Source organism: Lissotriton helveticus, chromosome 2_1 (genome assembly GCF_964261635.1).
Source record: "Lissotriton helveticus chromosome 2_1, aLisHel1.1, whole genome shotgun sequence".
In the NCBI taxonomy this organism is placed as follows: domain Eukaryota; kingdom Metazoa; phylum Chordata; class Amphibia; order Caudata; family Salamandridae; genus Lissotriton; species Lissotriton helveticus.
In genome coordinates this window covers 1,385,576,447-1,385,599,440 of record NC_136059.1, presented here as the reverse complement: position 1 = coordinate 1,385,599,440, position 22,994 = coordinate 1,385,576,447, and the positions used below count along the sequence as shown (strand labels likewise).

General features: G+C 45.4%; 1 protein-coding gene across 3 annotated transcripts in view; it reads right to left on the bottom strand.

Annotated features, from left to right (window-relative positions):
* Window positions 1-10,662: 10,662 nt before the first annotated feature.
* Window positions 10,663-22,994, bottom strand: part of TMOD1 (tropomodulin 1) — a 696,901-nt gene continuing 684,569 nt past the window's right edge. The window contains exons 10-11 of one of the 3 annotated variants that reach the window (XM_078676321.1): window positions 18,950-19,014; window positions 10,663-11,952 (exon numbers count right to left, since the gene is read on the bottom strand). In XM_078676321.1, the coding sequence (XP_078532447.1) occupies window positions 18,950-19,014 (65 nt within the window). In that variant the 3' untranslated portion in view covers window positions 10,663-11,952. The remainder of the gene's footprint in view (window positions 11,953-18,949; window positions 19,015-22,994) is intronic. The other 2 variants (XM_078676322.1, XM_078676320.1) reach the window with 2 other exon arrangements.

Below are 22,994 nucleotides of genomic sequence, written 5' to 3'. Positions count from 1 at the left end.
CAAAGACATTACTCACGTTTCCTCTTTTCATACAGATCTGGTTTTCTTTACTGACTACAGCTGTGTTTTTATAGACGGTGGCATCAGTTGTGCAGCAGGTGCAGTGGCACCAGTGTGGCGTAGTTACCATTCGTGGAGCAGGTGTAGTGTTATCAGTGTTACTTAGCTATGATTGCGCAGCAGGTGTAGTGCCACCAGTGTGGCGTAGCTACCATTGTGCAGTAGGTGCAGTGGCACCAGTGTGGCATAGCTACACTTGTGCAGCAGGTGCAGTGGCACCAGTGTGGCATAGCTACACTTGTGCAGCAGGTGCAGTTGCACCAGTGTGGCATAGCTACCCTTGTGCAGGAGGTGCAGTGGCACCACTGTGGCATAGCTGCCATTGTGCAGCAGGTGCAGTGGCACCAGTGTGGTGTAAGCATCTTTGGTGAGCAGGTGCAGTGGCACCAGTGTGGCATAGCTACACTTGTGCAGCAGGTGCAGTTGCACCAGTGTGGCATAGCTACCCTTGTGCAGGAGGTGCAGTGGCACCGCTGTGGCATAGCTACCATTGTGCAGCAGGTGCAGTGGCACCAGTGTGGTGTAAGTATCTTTGGTGGAGCAGGTGCAGTGTTACCAGTGTGGCGTAGGCGTAGCTACCATTGGTGGAGCAGGTGCTGTGGTACCAGTTTAGTGCAGCAGGTGCAGTGGTACCAGTGTGTGGTAGCTACTATTGGTGGAGCAGGTGCAGTGGTAGTGTTGCTTAGCTATGATTGTGCATGCATAGCTAAACTTGTGCAGCAGGTGCAGTTGCGCTAGTGTGGCATAGCTACCCTTGTGCAGGAGGTGCAGTGGCACCACTGTGGCATAGCTACCATTGTGCAGCAGGTGCAGTGCCACCAGTGTGGTGTAAGTATCTTTGGTGGAGCAGGTGCAGTGTTACCAGTGTGGCGTAGGCGTAGCTACCATTGGTGGAGCAAGTGCTGTGGTACCAGTTTAGTGCAGCAGGTGCAGTGGTACCAGTGTGTGGTAGCTACCATTGGTGGAGCAGGTGCAGTGGTAGTGTTGCTTAGCTATGATTGTGCAGCAGGTGCAGTGGCACCAGTGTGTGGTAGCTGCCGTTGTGTAGCAGATGCAGTGTTATCAGTGTTACTTAGCTATGATTGTGCAGCAGGTGCAGTTGCACCAGTGTGGCATAGCTACACTTGTGCAGCAGGTGCAGTTGCACCAGTGTGGCATATCTACCCTTGTGCAGGAGGTGCAGTGGCACCACTGTGGCATAGCTACCATTGTGCAGCAGGTGCAGTGGCACCAGTGTGGTGTAAGTATATTTGGTGGAGCATGTGCAGTGGTACCAGTGTGGCGTAGGCGGAGCTACCATTGGTGAAGCAGGTGCTGTGGTACCAGTTTAGTGCAGCAGGTGCAATGGTACCAGTGTGTGGTAGCTACCATAGGTGGAGCAGTTGCAGTGGTAGTGTTGCTTAGCTATGATTGTGCAGCAGGTGCAGTGGCACCAGTGTGGCGTAGCTATCATTGGTGCAGCATGTGCAGTGGTACCGGTGAGTGGTAGCTACCATTGGTGGAGCAGGTGCAGTGGTAGTGTTGCTTAGCTATGATTGTGCAGCAGGTGCAGTGGCACCAGTGTGTGGTAGATGGCGTTGTGTAGCAGGTGCAGTGTTATCAGTGTTACTTAGCCATGATTGTGCAGCAGGTGCAGTGGCACCAGTGTGGCGTAGCTATCATTGGTGCAGCATATGCAGTGGTACCGGTGTGGTGTAAGTATATTTGGTGGAGCAGGTGCAGTGGTACCAGTGTGGCGTAGGCGTAGCTACCATTGGTGGAGCAGGTGCTGTGGTACCAGTTTAGTGCAGCAGGTGCAGTGGTACCAGTGTGTGGTAGCTACCATAGGTGGAGCAGTTGCAGTGGTAGTGTTGCTTAGCTATGATTGTGCAGCAGGTGCAGTGGCACCAGTGTGTGGTAGATGGCGTTGAGTAGCAGGTGTAGTGTTATCAGTGTTACTTAGCTATGATTGCGCAGCAGGTGTAGTACCACCAGTGTGGCGTAGCTACCATTGTGCAGTAGGTGCAGTGGCACCAGTGTGGCATAGCTACACTTGTGCAGCAGGTGCAGTGGCACCAGTGTGGCATAGCTACACTTGTGCAGCAGGTGCAGTGGCACCAGTGTGGCATAGCTACACTTGTGCAGCAGGTGCAGTTGCACCAGTGTGACATAGCTACCCTTGTGCAGGGGGTGCAGTGGCACCACTGTGGCATAGCTACCATTGTGCAGCAGGTGCAGTGGCACCAGTGTGGTGTAAGTATCTTTGGTGGAGCAGGTGCAGTGTTACCAGTGTGGCGTAGGTGTAGCTACCATTGGTGGAGCAGGTGCTGTGGTAGTAGTTTAGTGCAGCAGGTGCAGTGGTACCAGTGTGTGGTAGCTACTATTGGTGGAGCAGGTTCAGTGGCAGTGTTGCTTAGCTATGATTGTGCATGCATAGCTAAACTTGTGCAGCAGGTGCAGTTGCACTAGTGTGGCATAGCTACCCTTGTGCAGGAGGTGCAGTGGCACCACTGTGGCATAGCTACCATTGTGCAGCAGGTGCAGTGCCACCAGTGTGGTGTAAGTATCTTTGGTGGAGCAGGTGCAGTGTTACCAGTGTGGCGTAGGCGTAGCTACCATTGGTGGAGCAGGTGCTGTGGTACCAGTTTAGTGCAGCAGGTGCAGTGGTACCAGTGTGTGGTAGCTACTATTGGTGGAGCAGGTGCAGTGGTAGTGTTGCTTAGCTATGATTGTGCATGCATAGCTAAACTTATGCAGCAGGTGCAGTTGCACTAGTGTGGCATAGCTACCATTGTGCAGCAGGTGCAGTGCCACCAGTGTGGTGTAAGTATCTTTGGTGGAGCAGGTGCAGTGTTACCAGTGTGGCGTAGGCGTAGCTACCATTGGTGGAGCAGGTGCTGTGGTACCAGTTTAGTGCAGCAGGTGCAGTGGTACCAGTGTGTGGTAGCTACCATTGGTGGAGCAGGTGCAGTGGTAGTGTTGCTTAGCTATGATTGTGCAGCAGGTGCAGTGGCACCAGTGTGTGGTAGCTGCCGTTGTGTAGCAGGTGCAGTGTCATCCGTGTTACTTAGCTATGATTGTGCAGCAGGTGCAGTTGCACCAGTGTGGCATAGCTACACTTGTGCAGCAGGTGCAGTTGCACCAGTGTGGCATAGCTACCCTTGTGCAGGAGGTGCAGTGGCACCACTGTGGCATAGCTACCATTGTGCAGCAGGTGCAGTGGCACCAGTGTGGTGTAAGTATATTTGGTGGAGCATGTGCAGTGGTACCAGTGTGGCGTAGGCGGAGCTACCATTGGTGGAGCAGGTGCTGTGGTACCAGTTTAGTGCAGCAGGTGCAATGGTACCAGTGTGTGGTAGCTACCATAGGTGGAGCAGCTGCAGTGGTAGTGTTGCTTAGCTATGATTGTGCAGCAGGTGCAGTGGCACCAGTGTGTGGTAGATGGCGTTGTGTAGCAGTTGCAGTGTTATCAGTGTTACTTAGCTATGATTGTGCAGCAGGTGCAGTGGCACCAGTGTGGCATAGCTATCATTGGTGCAGCATGTGCAGTGGTACCGGTGTGGTGTAAGTATATTTGGTGGAGCAGGTGCAGTGGTACCAGTGTGGCGTAGGCGTAGCTACCATTGGTGAAGCAGGTGCTGTGGTACCAGTTTAGTGCAGCAGGTGCAGTGGTACCAGTGTGTGGTAGCTACCATAGGTGGAGCAGTTGCAGTGGTAGTGTTGCTTAGCTATGATTGTGCAGCAGGTGCAGTGGCACCAGTGTGTGGTAGATGGCGTTGTGTAGCAGGTGTAGTGTTATCAGTGTTACTTAGCTATGATTGTGCAGCAGGTGCAGTGGCACCAGTGTGGCGTAGCTATCATTGGTGCAGCATGTGCAGTGGTACCGGTGAGTGGTAGCTATCATTGGTGGAGCAGGTGCAGTGGTAGTGTTGCTTAGCTATGATTGTGCAGCAGGTGCAGTGGCACCAGTGTGTGGTAGATGGCGTTGTGTAGCAGGTGCAGTGTTATCAGTGTTACTTAGCTATGATTGTGCAGCAGGTGCAGTGGCACCAGTGTGGCGTAGCTATAATTGGTGCAGCATGTGCAGTGGTATCGGTGTGGTGTAAGTATATTTGGTGGAGCAGGTGCTGTGGTACCAGTTTAGTGCAGCAGGTGCAGTGGTACCAGTGTGTGGTAGCTACCATAGGTGGAGCAGTTGCAGTGGTAGTGTTGCTTAGCTATGATTGTGCAGCAGGTGCAGTGGCACCAGTGTGTGGTAGATGGCGTTGAGTAGCAGGTGTAGTGTTATCAGTGTTACTTAGCTATGATTGTGCAGCAGGTGCAGTGGCACCAGTGTGGCGTAGCTATCATTGGTGAAGCATGTGCAGTGGTACCGGTGAGTGGTAGCTACCATTGGTGGAGCAGGTGCAGTGATAGTGTTGCTTAGCTATTATTGTGCAGCTGGTGCAGTGGCACCAGTGTGTGGCGTAGTTACCATTCATGGAGCAGGTGAGGTGTTATCAGTGTTACTTAGCTATTACTGCGCAGCAGGTGTAGTACCACCAGTGTGGCGTAGCTACCATTGTGCAGCAGGTGCAGTGGCACCAGTGTGGCATAGCTACAATTGTGCAGCAGGTGCTGTTGCACCAGTGTGGCATAGCTACCCTTGTGCAGGAGGTGCAGTGGCACCACTGTGGCATAGCTACCTTTGTGCAGCAGGTGCAGTGGCACCAGTGTGGTGTAAGTATCTTTGGTGGAGCAGGTGGAGTGGTACCAGCACTGGCACCAGTGTGATATAGCTATCATTACTGGAGCAGGTGCAGTGGCACCAGTGTAGCGTAGCTACCATTGTGCAGTGGCACTAGTGTGGTATAGTTATCATTAGTGGAGCAGGTGCAGTGGCACCAGTGTGGTATGACATCATTAGTGCAGCAGGTGCAGTGGCACCAGTGTGGCGTAGCAGGTGCCACACACCCACCAGCCGTCAGTGCACCCTTCCACCAGGCACACACACCTCCAGCCATCAGTGCACAATTTCTACAGGCAGTCACACACACCACCAGGCATCAGTGCACGCATTAATTGTTAACGCATCCACAATTAACTATTGTAGCAATCTCAGTATGGTACACTTTACTTTTAAACATATTCATGTAAAGCACAGCATGCCACCATTGCTACAATTCCAATCTAACGCACATAATTCCACTACACACCACATGCACACACTCCATAACACATGGCGAAAAGACATTGCCATTTACAATGCCATTAGCTCAAACTCAAATAAATCCGAGCCCGATTGCATTTCCAATGCTTGTTTTTATGGTAGTGAAATCTGTGCACAGCTTTCTGACTGAAAATGTACATACTTTGAAGTGCGAGTGTGCATTTCGGCGAAATATATACGTGCATATATTCAAAGAGTAGGCCTACAGGTGACTGCAGGTCTATCATGAGAGCTGTTCCGCACACATTCTTTTCTGAAATGTACATGCAATTACGCTTATACTTTGGAAACAAAACGTAGATTTCAGCTAATCTGGCTTACTGAGCCTCTCACTAGGGTAGGTTCACTAACATTTTGTGCTGGTTTGCCTCACAAAAGTGGTGTAAACCAGAGCAAAATGTTTATTTGGAATGTACTTTCCAGCTCAAAATGTGTTTTGCACATGCAAGTGCTTGTAAGTAACTCAGCTTTACATTACTTTACGTCAAGGGGATGGTCAAAAGGCGTTACATGGGTGTTCTCATGCAAACAGCCATGTTTTTTTACCCAAACCTATATCAACTAACAATAGTACGCAGGCTTTTGCACCAAAAATGAACACGTTTTTGAAGCAGGCCTTAAAAGGACAAATGGTGTTATTTCTGCAAAGGTTTCAAACGTACATGCGTGCTGTACTGTACAGCACACATCCAAAGTGGGAAAAGTTTAAAAGTGTGTCTAGGTATAGCATTTTGTGTTGAAAATGTACCCTTTCAGGACAAACCCTACACTAGACATGATACAGAAATCTTTGCACAATGGTGCCAGGGTGTGTGTGTCTGGAGCTAGGCAGCCTAATTGAGTGCCAGGGCTAGAGAGAAAACGGGATGGTGTCATATCTTAGCAAATATGGCATTCTACTACTCTCTCCCTAGTGCTGGCACACAATATGGCCGCCTAAAGCCACACACACACTTACGCACCACCGTGCAAAGGTGTCTACATTGTGTCTAGCATAAGTTTGGTTGCTGGAAGGGTACCCTTCCAGTCCAAAATACTTTGCCTAGACAAAGTCGGAAAAGTTAGGAGAAATAAAAACATTTCTGCTTTTTACACCTGCCTCAAAGAGGTGTTATTTTTTGGTTCAAGACCCTTTTTTACTATAAACAGGGTTTTCCTTAAAAAAATCATGGGGGTTGCACGGGAAAGCCCATGTACCAATCATGGAATGACCTCATGATGCAAAGTAATACAAAGCAGCGCAACTTTCTAGCACAAAACATGTTCTGCGCTGCAAGTAAATTCCAAATAAACATTTTGCGTCGGTTTGCGTAAACCCGGTTTAAAATATTAATAAATCTGCCCCAAAATGTTACGTCCACCGCTGTAAAGTGTGAGAAACTCATTCACTGAGAAATAACTAACAATGTAACATGGAAAGTTCTAGGCACATGGATTTTATTTTATTTTGAGCGCCCCTGCATAGATACGTTTATCCTGAGAGGTAAATCAGATCTTTACAGCAGCACTGAATTCGCTTGTTCAGAATACATGTCACTATATGTATGCTACCTTTCAAAAAAAATAATTTTGTGGGGCGTGCAATGGTTTACGATCCATAAATGTTCTTAAAAAATCACCTACATTGCTAAAAATATATATATATTTTCATTCTTCTGCACCTGATACATTTTTAGGATCTGATGTTTTTTAAAGTATTGTGCAACCGTTAGGATTTTTTTCTTGGTATTTGCCTTTAAAAGCGGTTGTTTTTTAACACTTGTTTACGTTCTATTGCACACAGAAATGCTCCTTTTTCAGATTCTTAACGCTAAAATCTATTTCAAGTTTTTGAAATGTGGAAACTGTCATTTGCATGATTACTTAAAATACATATTGTTCAATAAACACAAATGAGCACAAAAAGGCGCACCTTTGGTTTCTGCTAGAAATCATATACAGTTGAAACCAATGAAGATGAGAGTTTGTGAAAACTGTTCTTTAAGTCATGGAATTACTGCCAAGTGATGTGTATGTCTGTCTCCTTTAAGGTCAGAAGTGGCCAGCTGGGTGCTCCAGCACACCACGAAGAAACATCTATATGCTTGCCGTACACATTTAAAAAAACAATACAAAACAAAAAGGTGGTGATGTCCAATCGTCGTGGTGAGGTTCATAAATAATATAGGATTTTAAAATGGCTAGAAACAGCTTTGAGGATTTTGTCTAGGAGGGTGCTCAAGCTACCTTTGATTTTACGTCTGAGATGTCTGTCACGCTAAAAGAAAGCGCTTAGAATCACCTACAATAGCAGTTGAAAAACGATCAGGAAGTCCAGATGAAAGTGCTCGCATGTGGGTACCCACCATCATCCGTCCACTTGCCCAGGACCCGTCTGCTCTTTGCTCTGCTTGATCTTCCCACTTCAGTTTCTTTTTTCCAGCACCATCTCTAGTGACCGTTACAGCACAACCCCTTGAACAGGGGGCCACGTGTCTGCTTTCATTTTTCTGTGGCTAGACCGTGGCTAGCTAGTTCCTTCTTGGGAGGCCCTAAGCATTGTGTACCATTTTATGCCCCATTGGGTCGTTTTTCGGATCTGCTGCTATGGTTTGGGGCCATGTGATCACATTTCTTTCTAAAGCACCTGTTGCTCCCTCCTTGGGAATACACTGAAGTGCCACTTCACCTGATGAGAATACCTTTAGGTCCGTCATCTCTGCCTGTGTTTATAAGGAGAATTTGGAGTGTCAGAGCAGGCTTTTCACACTATTCCTTTAAGGACGAGAATCCATAGCTACTGTTCTTGGCCTTACATTTAGCATGCGTCTTAACCACATCGATGCTATGCATTTTCCCCTCCTGTGCTGAGATTTGTTGATTCCCATGTTTCATGACGAGCTGGGCTCGTCATGAGCGTGCGAGGAGGCTACCTCATGACGAGCCCAGCTCGTCATGAGCGTGGAAGGGGTTAAAGCCACTTTGTCCTTTCTGGGGCAATGTACCGAAACGTCAGAGCATTACAAGTCCATGGTTCCAGAGATTGACTGCTCCATCTTCCAGGGGCTCATCATTTGCATTGCCTTCAGCCCTGACAGAACCCTGTGTATTTGGAGCAGCGCGGTTCTTTTAGGTCCAAGAGAGCTCAGTAGGACGAAACAGGCACCTCAGTGGTACCACAGAAGCCTCCAGCACTTGCAAACAGTCCAAGACTGGCTAGATCGCGTCTTGGAGTTCCCCTCTTAAATTGGCCTTTTCTGTGGTTACATTGGCCTCTACATAAAGATAACTGCGGACTCTGAAAAGGCTAGAAGGGAAACCAGCTGACGGAGTTTGGCATTTATATTGTTCAGATTTCGCAGTAGTCCTTTCCTCCCATAAAGTTTAGATGGTTCGAGGATGAGGCTTACAAAGGTAATCGTCTTTCGGAAGATTCCTGGATGGGCTTTTACAAAAGGCCCGATGCTCCATTCTCTTCATACCTCAGTGGGAGGCTCCAACAAGATGAAGCCTCTGAAAGCTTTATTCATGTGGTCCAACCTTGACTGCCCTGACCTGTCCCAGGGGAGGATCGGTCTCCAGGCTCCAACGGGCTCAGGCTCTTTCCTTGAGAGAGAGAACTTGGAAACATGGTAACCAGAACCATAAGACAGAGCTGGGTGAGCCACACGTCTCTTATAAAAAGATCGACAGTCATCCCTTCAGATATTTCAGTGGACAAGCTTCAATGTGAGTCACGCAGTTGTGCGTGTGGACTTCAGTGTTTGACAGATCTTAGGAGGTGCCTTTGTTGCACCAGTTCCTTTTACATTAAGAGGCCAAGTGAGCTGAGGAGGAAGTTTTAGCAAAATGAAACCCTTTGCCTCAACCAAGCTAATGCCACATTCATGCTAGTGAGATGCAACAAACACATGCAGCAAGGTGTGCGGACATTGCTAAATTAGAAGCCTTAAGGCACCCCATCTCTGGAGCCCCATAAAGCAGCGCTAGTCTTTTCACTAGCGTAGTGTAAAACGAGAGGAAGTCTATGACGATGACTACAGTGCCTCTTTCCCTTATGTCTTCCAGGCCTTAGCCCAAAACGTCGTTGTGACTCCATGTTTTGTTCTGACATCCCCAGCAAAGGGCTTGACTTTAATATGTATTTCGTATCAGCATTCCCGCCAAGATACATCCACAAGAGACAATAGCAGAAAATATCAGAGGGCCCTGAAAAAGTGATTTGCTTGTGATTGACCCAGTAATCCATGACTCAGCAGAAGCTGGTGACATCCCCACTCTTCAGATTGTGCTTTTCTGTGAAGCTGACAATATCCTCCACAGTGATATCGCAGCAGGCACAGTTTGAGACAGATGTGCTACTGGTCAAGGCTTACATTTCTCCTGAGAGGATGTTGACAGGACTGTGTTTTGGTCAAGCAAATAAATCTTTGTTGGTTGGAGAAATCCAACCTCTTGGGTCCCCTTCAATCATCCGTACCCAGAAATGTCTCTTAACTCGGACTCCTTGAATGCATACGCAGGATACTTTGAGGTACTAACAGGTTCAGAACCTAAGGTACCCGGCACAAAGAGTGCACAATATCAATATAATGCCCATCTTCATAGTGATGAAGGCATTCTTATGAAGGCAATAGGGAAAGAGGAACCTAGTCTTTATGGACCATTCCACTGTCATCGTTTACATCAACAAACAGGATGGGACCTAATGGTAGTCTCATTGCAAATTCCCTATGGGATATGAACTTATATTTTCGCGCTGCAGTGCAGAATTGTTTATCTAATCCATTTGTTTGGAGTGCAGAACAATCTGGCAGACATGTTGTGCAGGCTTGAGTCTTAATCCCCATGAGCAAGTGTTTCACAAGGTGGTGGTGGACAGGATCTTAATTAGTGCTGCTGCCAGGTGGCTCCTCCGCTAAGGTGGAGGAGCATTGCCCCATTGCTAATTCAACAGTGTACAAAAACAAAAAAAATGATGATAACATAACGTTATTATCATTTCCTTTTCCTTTGTGGAACACTGAGCGAGGTGGGGGCTACGTGACGCCAAACAGAGTGAGGAGTGGTTTACACTCCTCTAAGTGCACATGACAGTTTGGCACTTTAGGGCTGGTCAAACCATCATGCGCACTTGGCATATTCTCCATTGGGCTGTGTTGCACAGCCCTGTGGAGAACATGCCCGGTCTCCCCAGGCACAGCCTGAGCGTCCAAACAGGACGCTCAAACCAATCACGAAGCTGCACCTGCAGCGTTGTGATTGGCTGGGAGAGCCCAGATGCCTGGGTGCTTCCGGTCCTCCTTGCAGATCTTGAGGAAGAGGACGGAGGAGAGACGTGTGGCAGTGCGGTGGCGAAGGAAAAGGTAGGTTACTTTTTTATTATCTTTTTTTTAATCGTGCCCCCTGCCCTACCACCCACCACCCACCACCCCTGTTCCGAGGCGGCCGCCATAGTTTAGAGGACCTCAAGAGACATGTGTCTGCACAGAGTTACAAAGGGACACTATCCCTATGAGATGTATTCCTTTAGGACTCAATGGGAAGGTTCCTAAATGCCTGACTTCTTATTACTAATATTAGGTCTTTCATCCACTAGTGTCTGAACAGAAATTCAGAATAATTCTCATTGGTTCCTAATGTCCAACCAGGTTCTGGAGGTCATGAGGTATGATTGATTGAATGAACGAACGATTGAAGTGGGGGAAGATCCTGCCAAGCTTGCTTACCCGTCAGGCCTTTTTTTCTTTACAGGCACTGTATGGGCTGCCTTTTCTGTTATTAATGAGAAGTATATGCAGAGAGGTATTGCCTGAAAAAATACTTCAGCATCTGAGCAAACCCTCATGGTTTTGCTACTCCCTCCACCATCTGGTCCTGGCTATGCCTAGAGTATGTTCTCCTTCCCACATATGGGCAAAAGGGGGCTGAGCACGCTGGAGTAGGACCACGTTATTCATTGGTATGACATATGTACCCCTAGTCCATCTACACAACCTTCATCTAAGAGACCATCTCACAACTCTTTCTGTGGCATGATGTTCCATCAAGTTAGTGGGAGAGAAAAGGCACCGAAGAGCTAAGATCAAGCAGGGGTTGTGGATTTATAGCCACTGATCTGCTCCATCTTCCTGACCGGCTTTCACTGCTGTAGCAGGTGCTTCCGGCACCCTCCTCTAATGGTGACAGAAATCCTTTGCTTATGAAGAATAGAATTGGCTAGAAGCACGGAGATCTGCAGTAATTTGTACCCTTTTGTCATAGAAATGAATCCAGTTTTATAATTGGGAAAATAGTGTGGTGTTCCACAAAAGAGCTTATTTTGTAGATTGTTAAATAGTGTTGCATGATGGGTCTTTCCTTCAGCTCTCTCCCCACCTCTTAAAGCAAGGCACGCTAGACTGAGAAAAGGCGAGTAGACAGATCCAGGAAAAAACTTTGTCTTCATGGAAGGAATCATGAGCCATATTTTGAAATTTTCAGCTACATTTTCTAGTTAAGTTAAACCTCTGCAGTGCACAAGGATGACGCAAACATGAACAGAGCCATGACAAATGTTTGGTGCTCCCACTTTGCTGCTAGGATTCCACAGTCTGGCACAAGCTATCGGTGCAAGGTGTCCTGTTCCAGGGCGCAGTCTCGTCACACCTCCAGTCGGGGCTACACCCCAATCCGGCACTTGGGATAGATGGGACCACTTAAGTCTGCAAGTCTTTTCTTCCTCACTGAAAAAAAGGAAGATCACAGCATTTTAATTAGCAATCATATCAACTTGTAGTTTCATGCGTGTGTCTCAGTTTGTGTCTTCTGTGCCTATAGTGTGTTACATTTTCTGGTGCTCATATGGGGTGAATGACCTTAAAAACAGCAATAATTTAGAGAGGCTACCAATTTAATCTTCCATTTTTTGGTCCTCGAATTGCTGGAGGACTGCCCAGTACTAATTATATAGAATAGAAACCTAATCTACTGAGCAATTTTACATTGATTGCTCCAACAGTTTTCTTTTTTTGCCATCATCCAATACAAAACCATGGTCAACACTACTATCAATAAGTGACATTAATCTTTTTTAAATATGCATTTACACTAAAACACAGATGCAGAATATTAAGACCAGCACGGTAGAAGAACAGGAAGCAGTAATAGATAAAAACAGAAGACGAAAGAGATTCAAGCACAAAAGGAGTTGAGTTGAAAAGTAAATCCTCGCCATTCTAGAGCACACAAAGGAGAGTTTCTCCAGAGGGCCCCCTTAGAAAGTGCAAGGCTAGACGTCAGCTGCGTGATTGGCATTGTGAGGACCATGGTTACATTTGAATACAAATATTCCACTCAAAGCAATCTGTGACATCAATTTAGTTGTTTCTCATCTATCTCTTGGAATATTTGCCAAGTCATATTCACATGTAGAAAATGACTCCAATCGTCCACTTATCCATGATCTTCCCACACACATATCACTATAGAAGTGTTTCTAGACAAGGACTTGCACCCATGAGTCAACTTCTTTTTTAGATGTATCAAGTGCAAAGTCATCTCGAGTAACAATTTGTTTTAAGTCTTCCAATGTGTGTGTTTCAGGAGCAAAACGTAGGTTTTGCCATTTAAAAGAAGCTATTAGTAAACATAGTAAGAACATTTAAATTGATGTGATGAAAATCTAGATAACTATGCTGTAGTTGGTGGCTCTTCCCCATAGGGTGGGACAAAGGAAATCATTGACAAGGCTGGCTACCAGTGAAATTCGTGGTGAGATCCTCATGGCCACTGATGATGCAATTTCATTCCTGGCTTTTGGTAGCCATTCATGCTGGAGTTCTAACTAACAATAGAGAAATGATGCACATATTTCAGAACACCGTACGGGTGGGTGTATGTGCTCGCTGTGATCGTTTCCTGTCTCAGCTACCATTACGCTGTTCGTAATCTGGGGTGGATCCCTCTATCTTTGTGTGTCTTGCTTTGCTGAACAATAACTAGTCAGAGTCCAACAAGTTTCACTCTGGCATAAACTCCATCGGAAAAGAAGAATCTGATATAATAGTTGTGTATAGAAGCCAGATTCTCATTTGTGCTGATTAGCAAAGTGGTTTCCTCAACCCTTCACATTTAAAAGCTCACTGCTCCTCTCTGTTGTACAATGGTGTGTACACAAATATGGCATTTCTGCTCACAGTGCAAGAAATACACTTGCCATTTTTACACTGCCACTGGCTTTTCCATGAATGTCCAGAACATCTAACTACTAGAAGCTCCATAAATGTTCCCTGCCGTAGTGTACTTTACAACATCAAGGTACCTTTGCATCGGCTATTGTGCGCTTCAAGCGAGACAGCAGCAGAAATCCTTACAGTGGCCTTCCAAAGGCTCAATGGAGTGGAAATGTGGCAACAATGTCTCACAATCCTTTCACGTCCTGAAAGACTTGTACTGGTTGCCTGCTTATGTGCAAATGCAGAATATCACATCAACGCTGATTCATGCAATAGGTAGCCCAGGGAGAAACACCAGCCTCTTTATGGTTTCTCCACTTTTCAGAAAATAAGACATGTGGCAGGTGTTTTTTTGGTGGTATAAATATTTGCATTTATCCATCATAGTTGCGCACAAAAACAATTCACCTCTGGTATTTCTAGGTGACTGTGTTTGAGATACTCGAGCCATGAGACCATTGGAACCATAACACAATGTCTTCCACCTTTACCACTGCACCTCCCAGCTCTAACCAACTTAGCATGTAGTTTGTAAAGTATCACATTAGTAAACATTAGGGTGAAGCCATCTTCACCCTAATGTTTCAGTTGCTTCCCATTTTTCTATTCACATTAGCCACAAACTTAAAGTACAACTCTAGACCACATATGTTTTTAGAATGATTACATTAATTACCATATAACACTCATACCCACCAGAGCATCACACTAACCCGCCTTCCAAGTGCTGTAACATCCGTCTTGCCTACAGGCCTTGGCATCTAACAGAGCGCTTCCTTCTGCAGATTCCACTATTTCTTACAGGCCAAGATCCAACCATCTTTATTATTCTCAGTCTTGCACTACCTCTCCATTGACTTCATTTAGGGGTCGCCAGGGGTCGCTGTATGCCTCTTGGCCTTCCTTAATTGAAGTGGTCTGCAACATTGTGTTTTATTTTTTTAACTTGAGTGGGCTCACGGCATCTAATAAAGTTGGCATCTTTGCGAGTGAGTCCCAACTCATTTTAGCCTGGAGAAGTGGCTTTACCTTTTCTCTCACTATGGGGTTTGAGTGGGACAGTACACAACAAGCATGTATTGTGCATCCATATATACATCACTGTTTGTTCCTTCTTTTCTTTTTCTACACCTCCTAAAACTTATATTTGACACTTATTTCATTTCTTCACGGTCTTGAAAGTAACCAATGATGAAAAACGCAAGCAAAGTGGTGAGTACCTACCAGCAGCTCCCTTGGTGATGCTTACATGAGTTACTTTCAGACCTTTCACACATTTATTTTGTATACACTAACATGTAGGGGTACAAGTGGGGTGGATTGACAAACATTTAAATTTGGACACTAAGGTCTGGCTGCTAGTGGCATTCCTCAGAAGCCAGCTTTGTTTTGGGTGGAGATTTCACTACCCTGCCCTTATGAACCTTGGAAAGATTACGTGTCCGTGTACAATCAGGTCTTTTTTGATATATTGATGTTAGGAGTGGAGTGCCACCTGATTGGTAATTCCCTCTCATGCTCCTTATTGTGGATGACTACCTTTGCGACCCCAAAATCAGTGCCAGGAACAGAAACAACTCGTCCTTATGGTCAGTGATCTGTGGGCTAGTGCTTGCTGTCCCTGATGTCTTCCCAAACTAGAATATTTTTTTATTTTTTTATTTAAAGTAGCACCAGTCCCTTTAATAAACATAGGCAGCTTTAGAAATATATATATATATATATATATATATATATATATATGTTTTGAAATTTGGAATACAAATGTACAGACAGAGGTTTGCTGTACCCTGCAGGCCTTCATTCCTGCATTTATAGTCGATCTCAGAGATTTGGGGTCACAAATTGAGAATGGCCTAATATATATTGATAAGTCGGGTCATTGTGTGACCCCTTGTGAATGTACAACTCTCGATGCAACATATTAGTACATAGTAGGCATTGCAAATCACTGCCCCGTTCGCAAACCAGTTGGTGCGCAAATTGCACAGCTCTGGTATCAGTCCTGTCAAGCGTCACGCAACTGGTGTGACACTCACGCATATCAGTGCGGTGATCCGCATCACCGCACTGAATGCATTTGTCACGCATTTTGCCACCTGTGCCAGCGGCGCGCCAGCAGCTCCTGTGGCCCGGGCTCTCTAGTTCTCACGAGTTAATGCTGCCTGCGCATATTGCCGACTACTCTGTGTGTGTGCCTAAACTGAAACCACAGACACTGCAGCAGCTCTGAGCTGAGCTCTCTGAGCGGCGCCGCCGCGCTACAATGTATCTCTGCTGCTCTGAGTCCCTACGCGCGGCGTGACGTCGTCCGACAGTGTGTTCCCGTTGCCCTGGAAACATGAGTCTGCAGGGGGGCCGGCCGGCGCCCGGCCTGCCCGCGCAGTCGATACAGCATCAGAGCTGTCAATCACGGCACCTGGTGGCGCAACAGGGCGCCAGGAATTATATCTGGATGTGCCGGCCTGGCTGGGATGGGCCGTCACGTCTGGGAGAAGCAGGAAGTAAAGCGGCGGGTGATTAGTGCAGGCAGCAGGGTTCATTGCGGGCGGGCCGGCGCGCATGCAGTCCTCACTCTCAGCATCATCACCCTGCCATGACACACTGTGAATTATCCCGCGCACCTATAGGCTGTGGGAGAGCGAGAGGGCGTGGCATACTTTAAACTTTGGAAGTCAGCTCACGCAGCCGGCACTCGAACCCGCCTCTGCTGCAGCTCCGCTGCTCCCAGCCTGGTTATGAACACTTATTAGAAGGCTTCCAATCCTCAGTAGACGTGTGGGGTACCGCCGCTGGAGTTGTGGCCTAGTGCCGTAGTACTGCAGCCTGGTCCCTAGGTATGTAAAAAGTTAAGAGTTCCATGCCAGTCACAATGTATTTGCGTGTGAGTGTAAAGTTTAAACATATGCTCGGTAGTCTGCCTCGGGTGTCCTTTTACACACTCGTGACCCGAGAGCGTCAGAGTATTGTGTACCTACTGCTCACTTCTGAAAAGATGCTGCCACACTCCGCCACAAACCTAGCTTCGCACTTTTTAGACTGACACATCGTTAAACATAAGAAAGCGGCGTTTCTGAAATAGCTGTAATAATACAGAGCAGGATCCATAATTGCCGGAGTAACGAGTTGCCACTTAGAACGGGTGCAAGAGTATATTTTCAAAGGAAGTGAAACATCTAGAAGGAAAACAGCGGAACGAGAGAAAAATGGGAAAATTAGCATGCGGTTCAGTCAGGTGCATTTGCCTTGTGGCGTGGTGAGGTATGCTCCACGGAATACAACATGCCAGGGGGCCTTTTGTACCCAAAGCCTCCCATTACCTTACCCCCTCCCCCCCCCCTCACCCCCACTGTCCAGTCAATCCTGCAGTGCCGGCCCTCTGTGCAGTGCATGCATATATTGTGTCAATGCTTAGTGACTTCTTTTATACTGTGTGTGCCACGCACGTTAACTTATGATGTTGTATTTTTTGTTGTAGCTGCAGCCTCGGTAGGTCCTGCTTGTGACTGCACTAAAAGTAGAAAGAAGGTAGCAGCGTGTCCTCTTTGAAGTAAAGGACAAACCACACTAGACATGACAGACACATGCTGCTGTCTGGTCTGACCGCACTCGATGTGTGTAAACGATCATGCTAGAGAGTCCTAGGTCTCTGGGGACATCCCACCTTATTCCAATAATTTGGCATTCAGACCAGTGTTTCATGAAACCAGAGAGTTTCACGTCACAGCAGAGCACGACAGGATGGATGAGGGAAGAATGTCCCCTACCTCATTTTTTCAGGAGGTTGTGATAACACACTGAGACAGAGAGAAGGGGAGGGGGAGACTAGTCAAGAAAGGAATAGGAAGATTGTATAATAAGGCAGTGGAGTACGATGACGTTGCAGAGGTATCGGAGAAAGGGTGAAGCTGAGAGGGAAAATGGTGAGACTTGGGAGACAAGATACAGCAAGGGAAAGCAGGTGCTGAGCAGGAATGAGGAAGAGACATGGGGCAGGGGAGAAACAGGCATTGAAATATATGGGACAAACAAGGAGAAGTAGGCACATGGTAAGCAAAACGCTGACAACTGGAAAGAGACAAACTGTGCAAGATTAAAAGGGCCAGGAAAGAGCCAGAGAGCAGAGCAACACAGATGAGAATAGCACTGATTTACTTAGCAGGAATCAGTTTATAATTGGACACATCATGTATACTTTTTCATAATATAATGGACGACGTCACCTTTAGCGAACTACATCAGGCAAGCATTCTCCAATAATATTGGATAGCAAAATAAAAGGCACACACCCTATTGTGCATTATTTGAAATGATATGCAATTAGTTTACAAGGGCCCTAAATTAGTGCCCTTCATTTTCTGGTGCTTTTCAGCAGTTGTAAGGTTTTAGAATTTCTCGATGCTCAAATGGGTATAATTTCTAATATTTTAATGTTTCGCTCGTCTTCATTGCTTGATTTTGCTCGCGAAAAAGTGTCACTCTTAGTCGTTGAAATGTCACTCATAATTACTCTGAAATTATGGAAATGTCACACACAGCAATCTGAAACCTTGGCAGCTATGTGGTATGTGAATAGGAACAGTTTAGCAGGGCCATGATCCGTTACCATACTGTGTTCATGAATGGTGTGATACTGTGCCACTGAACAGAGCAGCGTGCTGCTGTTCAATATAATCCGGATTACACTGCAATGACACTGCGCTTTGAGCTATGTGCCCACCACCACACACACTTATGTCAGAAGTCATCAACTTTCCCTTTACCCACGTGCAGTCATCCACATTTAAAGGGCAAGAAGGAAGTTCGTTGTATAGGATTGAGTGTAGTAAACCTTATTGTCTACCTAAAAGCCCTATTTAAAAAGAAAACCTAAAGGTGTGTTGATAACAAAATCAAAGGTTCATTTTGGGTTAATACGTAAACATGTTGGGGTGACTTTCCCTTTCAATTACCAGGTTCTGCCTTATTAACATGTTTAAATAAATTTTTTTAGATGGGGGTAAATATATTTTTGATTTCATACCCATTACTTTTGTGAGGTCTGAAAATACTAGAAGAATGCACTCTTATTTGTGAGAAAAGCATCTGATGTATTTGAACCGGAACTATCAAAAAATGTATACACCACAAACAAACTATGGCTGCTCGCAAGTGCTACTTTGAAAACAGATTTGTGGTTTGCGAAAATGTGCACCTCTTTAAATGTTACAATTCCATTAAGCCTATTTCAAGGTTTACTGTCCTCACATCATGTTGACATTCCTGAACCATTGGCTAAGTGCTCTCGAGACAAAGCGATTTTAAAACAGAGCTGTATCATGCCGAGAAAAAGAAGAAACGCCAAAACGTAGCCATAGAGAAGATTACACAAATCTGAAGGAGAAACAACAGGCAGAAGATACAGTAAACAAGCATAGAGCCAGGAGGTGGCAGTAGAGAGCACCGCCAGTGAGCCAAGACTTGGTAAGCTTGTGGTCAACAGACACGTAGAAAAATCTGTCTATACTTATACATCGTCCCGTTGCAGAGTTGAAACTTTATGCCATGGGCCGTCAGACCGGTGCATACGAGCTGTAAACAAGAACTAAATGAGAACACTTCTTGAACAAGGACGTGAATGCCAATGTACATTATTATTACACAAGAAAACAGTTTTTTTTTTAACACAGCACAAAACTGACACAAATACATATATGTGCATCTTATTTCGGACACTACCGTTACAACCCAGACTAGCATAATTTATTTAGAAATAAGTAACTCGGGTATCAAGATGGCCCGAAGCTGTGTCAGCTAATATAGTAGCTGAGCTGTAGATCACCAGGCTGCTGGGCTCATACTACCTTTATTCTGCTTCAAAGGCAACAGGCACGCACTGCGCTGGCCAATAAGGTCACACAGGTTAGCCCCATGGATACGTTAGTGAGGTCACCGTGGAAGCTGTTAGGAGTACCAGTGTCCGGGAGAGCAGCAGCACTGTCTGCTTGCCAGGAGCAGCCTGGGGTGCTTCCCGAAGCCCTGGAAGCTGCCCTCGTTGCCCCTGCGCACTGTGAACATAAGCTATACAGCAGCGCCTCTGAGAGGTGGCCATTTTATGTCGGATGCTGGGAGAGGGATAATTCAGGGAAAATACTTCATCCCTGTGGTCTTGGCGCTTCCACAGCGCATGCTGGAGTGATGATGGAATGGGAACATAGGGATGTTTGGGCCTGATCTGGGGATGGTATTTATACACCTACTGGGCGATGGCTTGGGAATGAGTACTTTATATCCTGAAGCAACATGAACATTGGCATCATGCAAATATTACTATTAATTCCATCTTCTAAAGCCCGAGCCCTTAAATTCAGAAAACCAAGGGTGATGTATTTCCTCTGGTTGGCATATGGGTGGCCCCTTTCTAACTGTACCTGTCAGATGAAACACTGAATTGCAATGTTACTCTGGGGTCAACAGTGACTGATATTGTTTTAAGCATTTATAGCCATCATTTATATCCATCACCTTGTAACTGTCATATTTGAGTGTCCATACATTTAAAAAAAAACTTAAAAGTCACATAAGTGGGCATATCTGACCCCCAGGTGAAGGCGAGAGGACCCCAACTGCCCCCTACCATGTAGTTTAATAATGCAAAAAACTAGAATTGTGTTGCAGGGCCAGGATTCTCCTCTCATGTGCCCCAACAGGCACCAGCTCCTGAGTTTTTGTGTTCCAAAGTCTGTGGTCTTGGTACTGAGGTTGCGGATTATGAAACTCGTTTACCTATGTTTGGTAAACTTCAATAGTCTGAGGTCTTTGGGTACCAAGTTCAAGGACTATGGGTGCCATTTTGTGTGTGTCGAGTTCACTGCAGTAAACTCAAGACCCGAGACTATAAAACATATTGGATCCACGATGGGTCCTCTTAGATGTCCGCGTTCACTGTTCTGAAAGCATGGACACTAAAACTCTTGGATCGTTGTTGGGTCACCTTCGATTTCATTTGCTAGCCATTTTAGGTGTATGGGGTCCACAGACTTGAACTCAAGAGTCCAGACCACTGACTGGACATGCCTAGCAATGAGGGTGGGATTTGTTCTGATGTTTGCGGACTTCCAGCCAAATCCATGAACTTTTGGGAATTGTGTGCTACTGGTTGGTTGAAGTTGTTATATTCTTTCACCATATCGGAAAGTGCACGTTGCTCAACCATTTTGTGAAGAACAGGACACTTGTTCAGTTCACATACAAAAGCAGTGCTGCTTGGACACTGATGAATGGGTAACATAGCTGAAGAGAAGGCTCCTGGAACTTCTGTTGAAGGTCAGGATGAGAAAAATATCTGTACTGGAGGAAGAAGGAAAAATACATAAAGGCTCATTGCAACAATACATTTTACATATTCCCCAGGGAAAAATGAAAAAAAGGCAAGGAGGGTCACATGGAACTTGGAAGCAATGTGAGCTAAAATCTTTATCTCCGCATATTTACACTTTTTTTTTGCATGGAAGGCAGAACTAACATCTGATGTGGAGAGACGACTCCCAGGACTGGCAATCATTACAAGAAATTCCATCAGTGCAAACAAATGTTTAAAGTTTTTAGGTCGTAATGTGCCACAACAGTTGCAAAAAAGGAAAAATACCCCAAAACCACAACCACCTCAAGAATATAAATAACAAAAACCTAAAGCAACAAAACGTTCTTTTAAACCACCAACAAAACTTTAAAGAAAGACTACCTCTGTTAACTTCAAGGACCCGCACGAGAGCCCACGACGGGTATGGCAGGCACCTTTCACCAACCCTGCTGTGCAGTGGGGCTAGCTCTCATAGTAGGTTGGGAGTGGGGTCTGGTCATAGGCACATAAAGGCTGCACCCTAGTGTATAATTGCACCATGGACATTTCATGCACTGACGGTAACCACCATTACAGCGCTCCTGCCAATGCATTGTCACTTTGCAGGACAAACATGACGGGTCGTATGTCAAAGTTATTATTATTTTTTTCAGAAAGAAAATCCCAAAGCGGGATTTTGTTTTTGAAAAACAAAACAAAACACATAGCCTCCCTTGCCATGGGAGTTTTCTTTCATGGTGAGTGCAGCATCCAGTACTTTCCAGTGTTCCTTTACTGCAGTGACAGGCATTGAAAAACATGTATGTGTCTGCCCAGCTAAACTAGGTGGGCAAACATATAGCCAAACCTCCACCGCACTCACTCCGTCGAGCTGTTATAGGAGTTTGACCACAAAATTTAAATCAGGCAGGTGGACCATAGCTTTGGCAGGAAGAGAACTCGGTCTATATCGCCACGGAGTTCCCTCTCTGCAAAGAAAATCAGGTCTGATATGCCAATACACTTTAAATAGGGTGGTCAGGACATCACAAATCCTCCAAACTATAAATGATGGCATTGGTTGGGCCATCTGTCTCTGACAACTGCACTAAATATCTGCTGTACTAACCACCCTTTAGAGAGCTTAGTGTGTGAAATGTGTCAGCCGAACTGTGTGCCATTGTTTGCCTAAAGGTTTCTAACTATTTTTTTTAAACAAACATTTTTTTTATTGTTTCTTGTCCTTGTTATCAAATAATAAACATATGGCATACATTATCTTATGAGATTATACATCTTCTATCTAGAATGCTTCCATACAATGTTATTGCAGGAACATGTCATCAAAGTCATTAATGCCAAAATGATAATTTGCTCCTAAAGGTTCTGTGTACGACTCTGAATTAAAGTTTCAAAAGGTTTTATATTGTTACAGTGATTGGATAAACAAATTTGAGATTTATGAAAAATGGCTTAACATTTTTTTTAAAAACGTACAAATATCTGTATTTTGTGGGCCTGCCAAGAAGAAAGTTATTTAATTTTTAATAACAGTTCTTGGAATTGTCCTCCAGCCGCTAGCACAAATGCACTTTACTCATTACTGCTTAAAAAAATATATATTTGCACAATTGTACTTTAATTATTGATTAGCACAGGTACTTTTAATTATTGCTGCTAACTTTTCAGTATAAAGCTGTATATGTGTTCTTTTGGAAAAAATAATGTTCCTAACCTACTGTGTTTTATTTTTTATTGTAATTATTTGTATTAATCAACAAATAAAGTAACTACTACTACTGCTTCCATACAATGAGAATTATTATCCTCGATAACTACCTGCAAAACGTAAATAAACGTGCAAGAAAAAAAGAGAGGGGGGGATTCGTACACAGTATGCCTTCGACACAGAATGCAACCATTCCTAAATGTCATTATTTAACTAATACCCATTAACATCCACTTTTGTATCGCTTTGTTCGCCCTAAGTGTGGCAGGGTATACTCAGACGTGAGTCCCTTGTTCACTTGGCCACTGGATTCAAGATAGCCTGGCTGATGAGGATTATGAATCCGAAACCGGTCCCAGGATGCTTGTTTCCGGTCCAGGGAAGACATGGCTTGGCAGTTCGGGCTGGACTGTTCCCATAAGGCACAGGGTCAGACTGTTTTGCATATAGCCATGTCTGAACTGGGGTGGCTGAGTGAACTAAAGAATGGTGATTGATTAA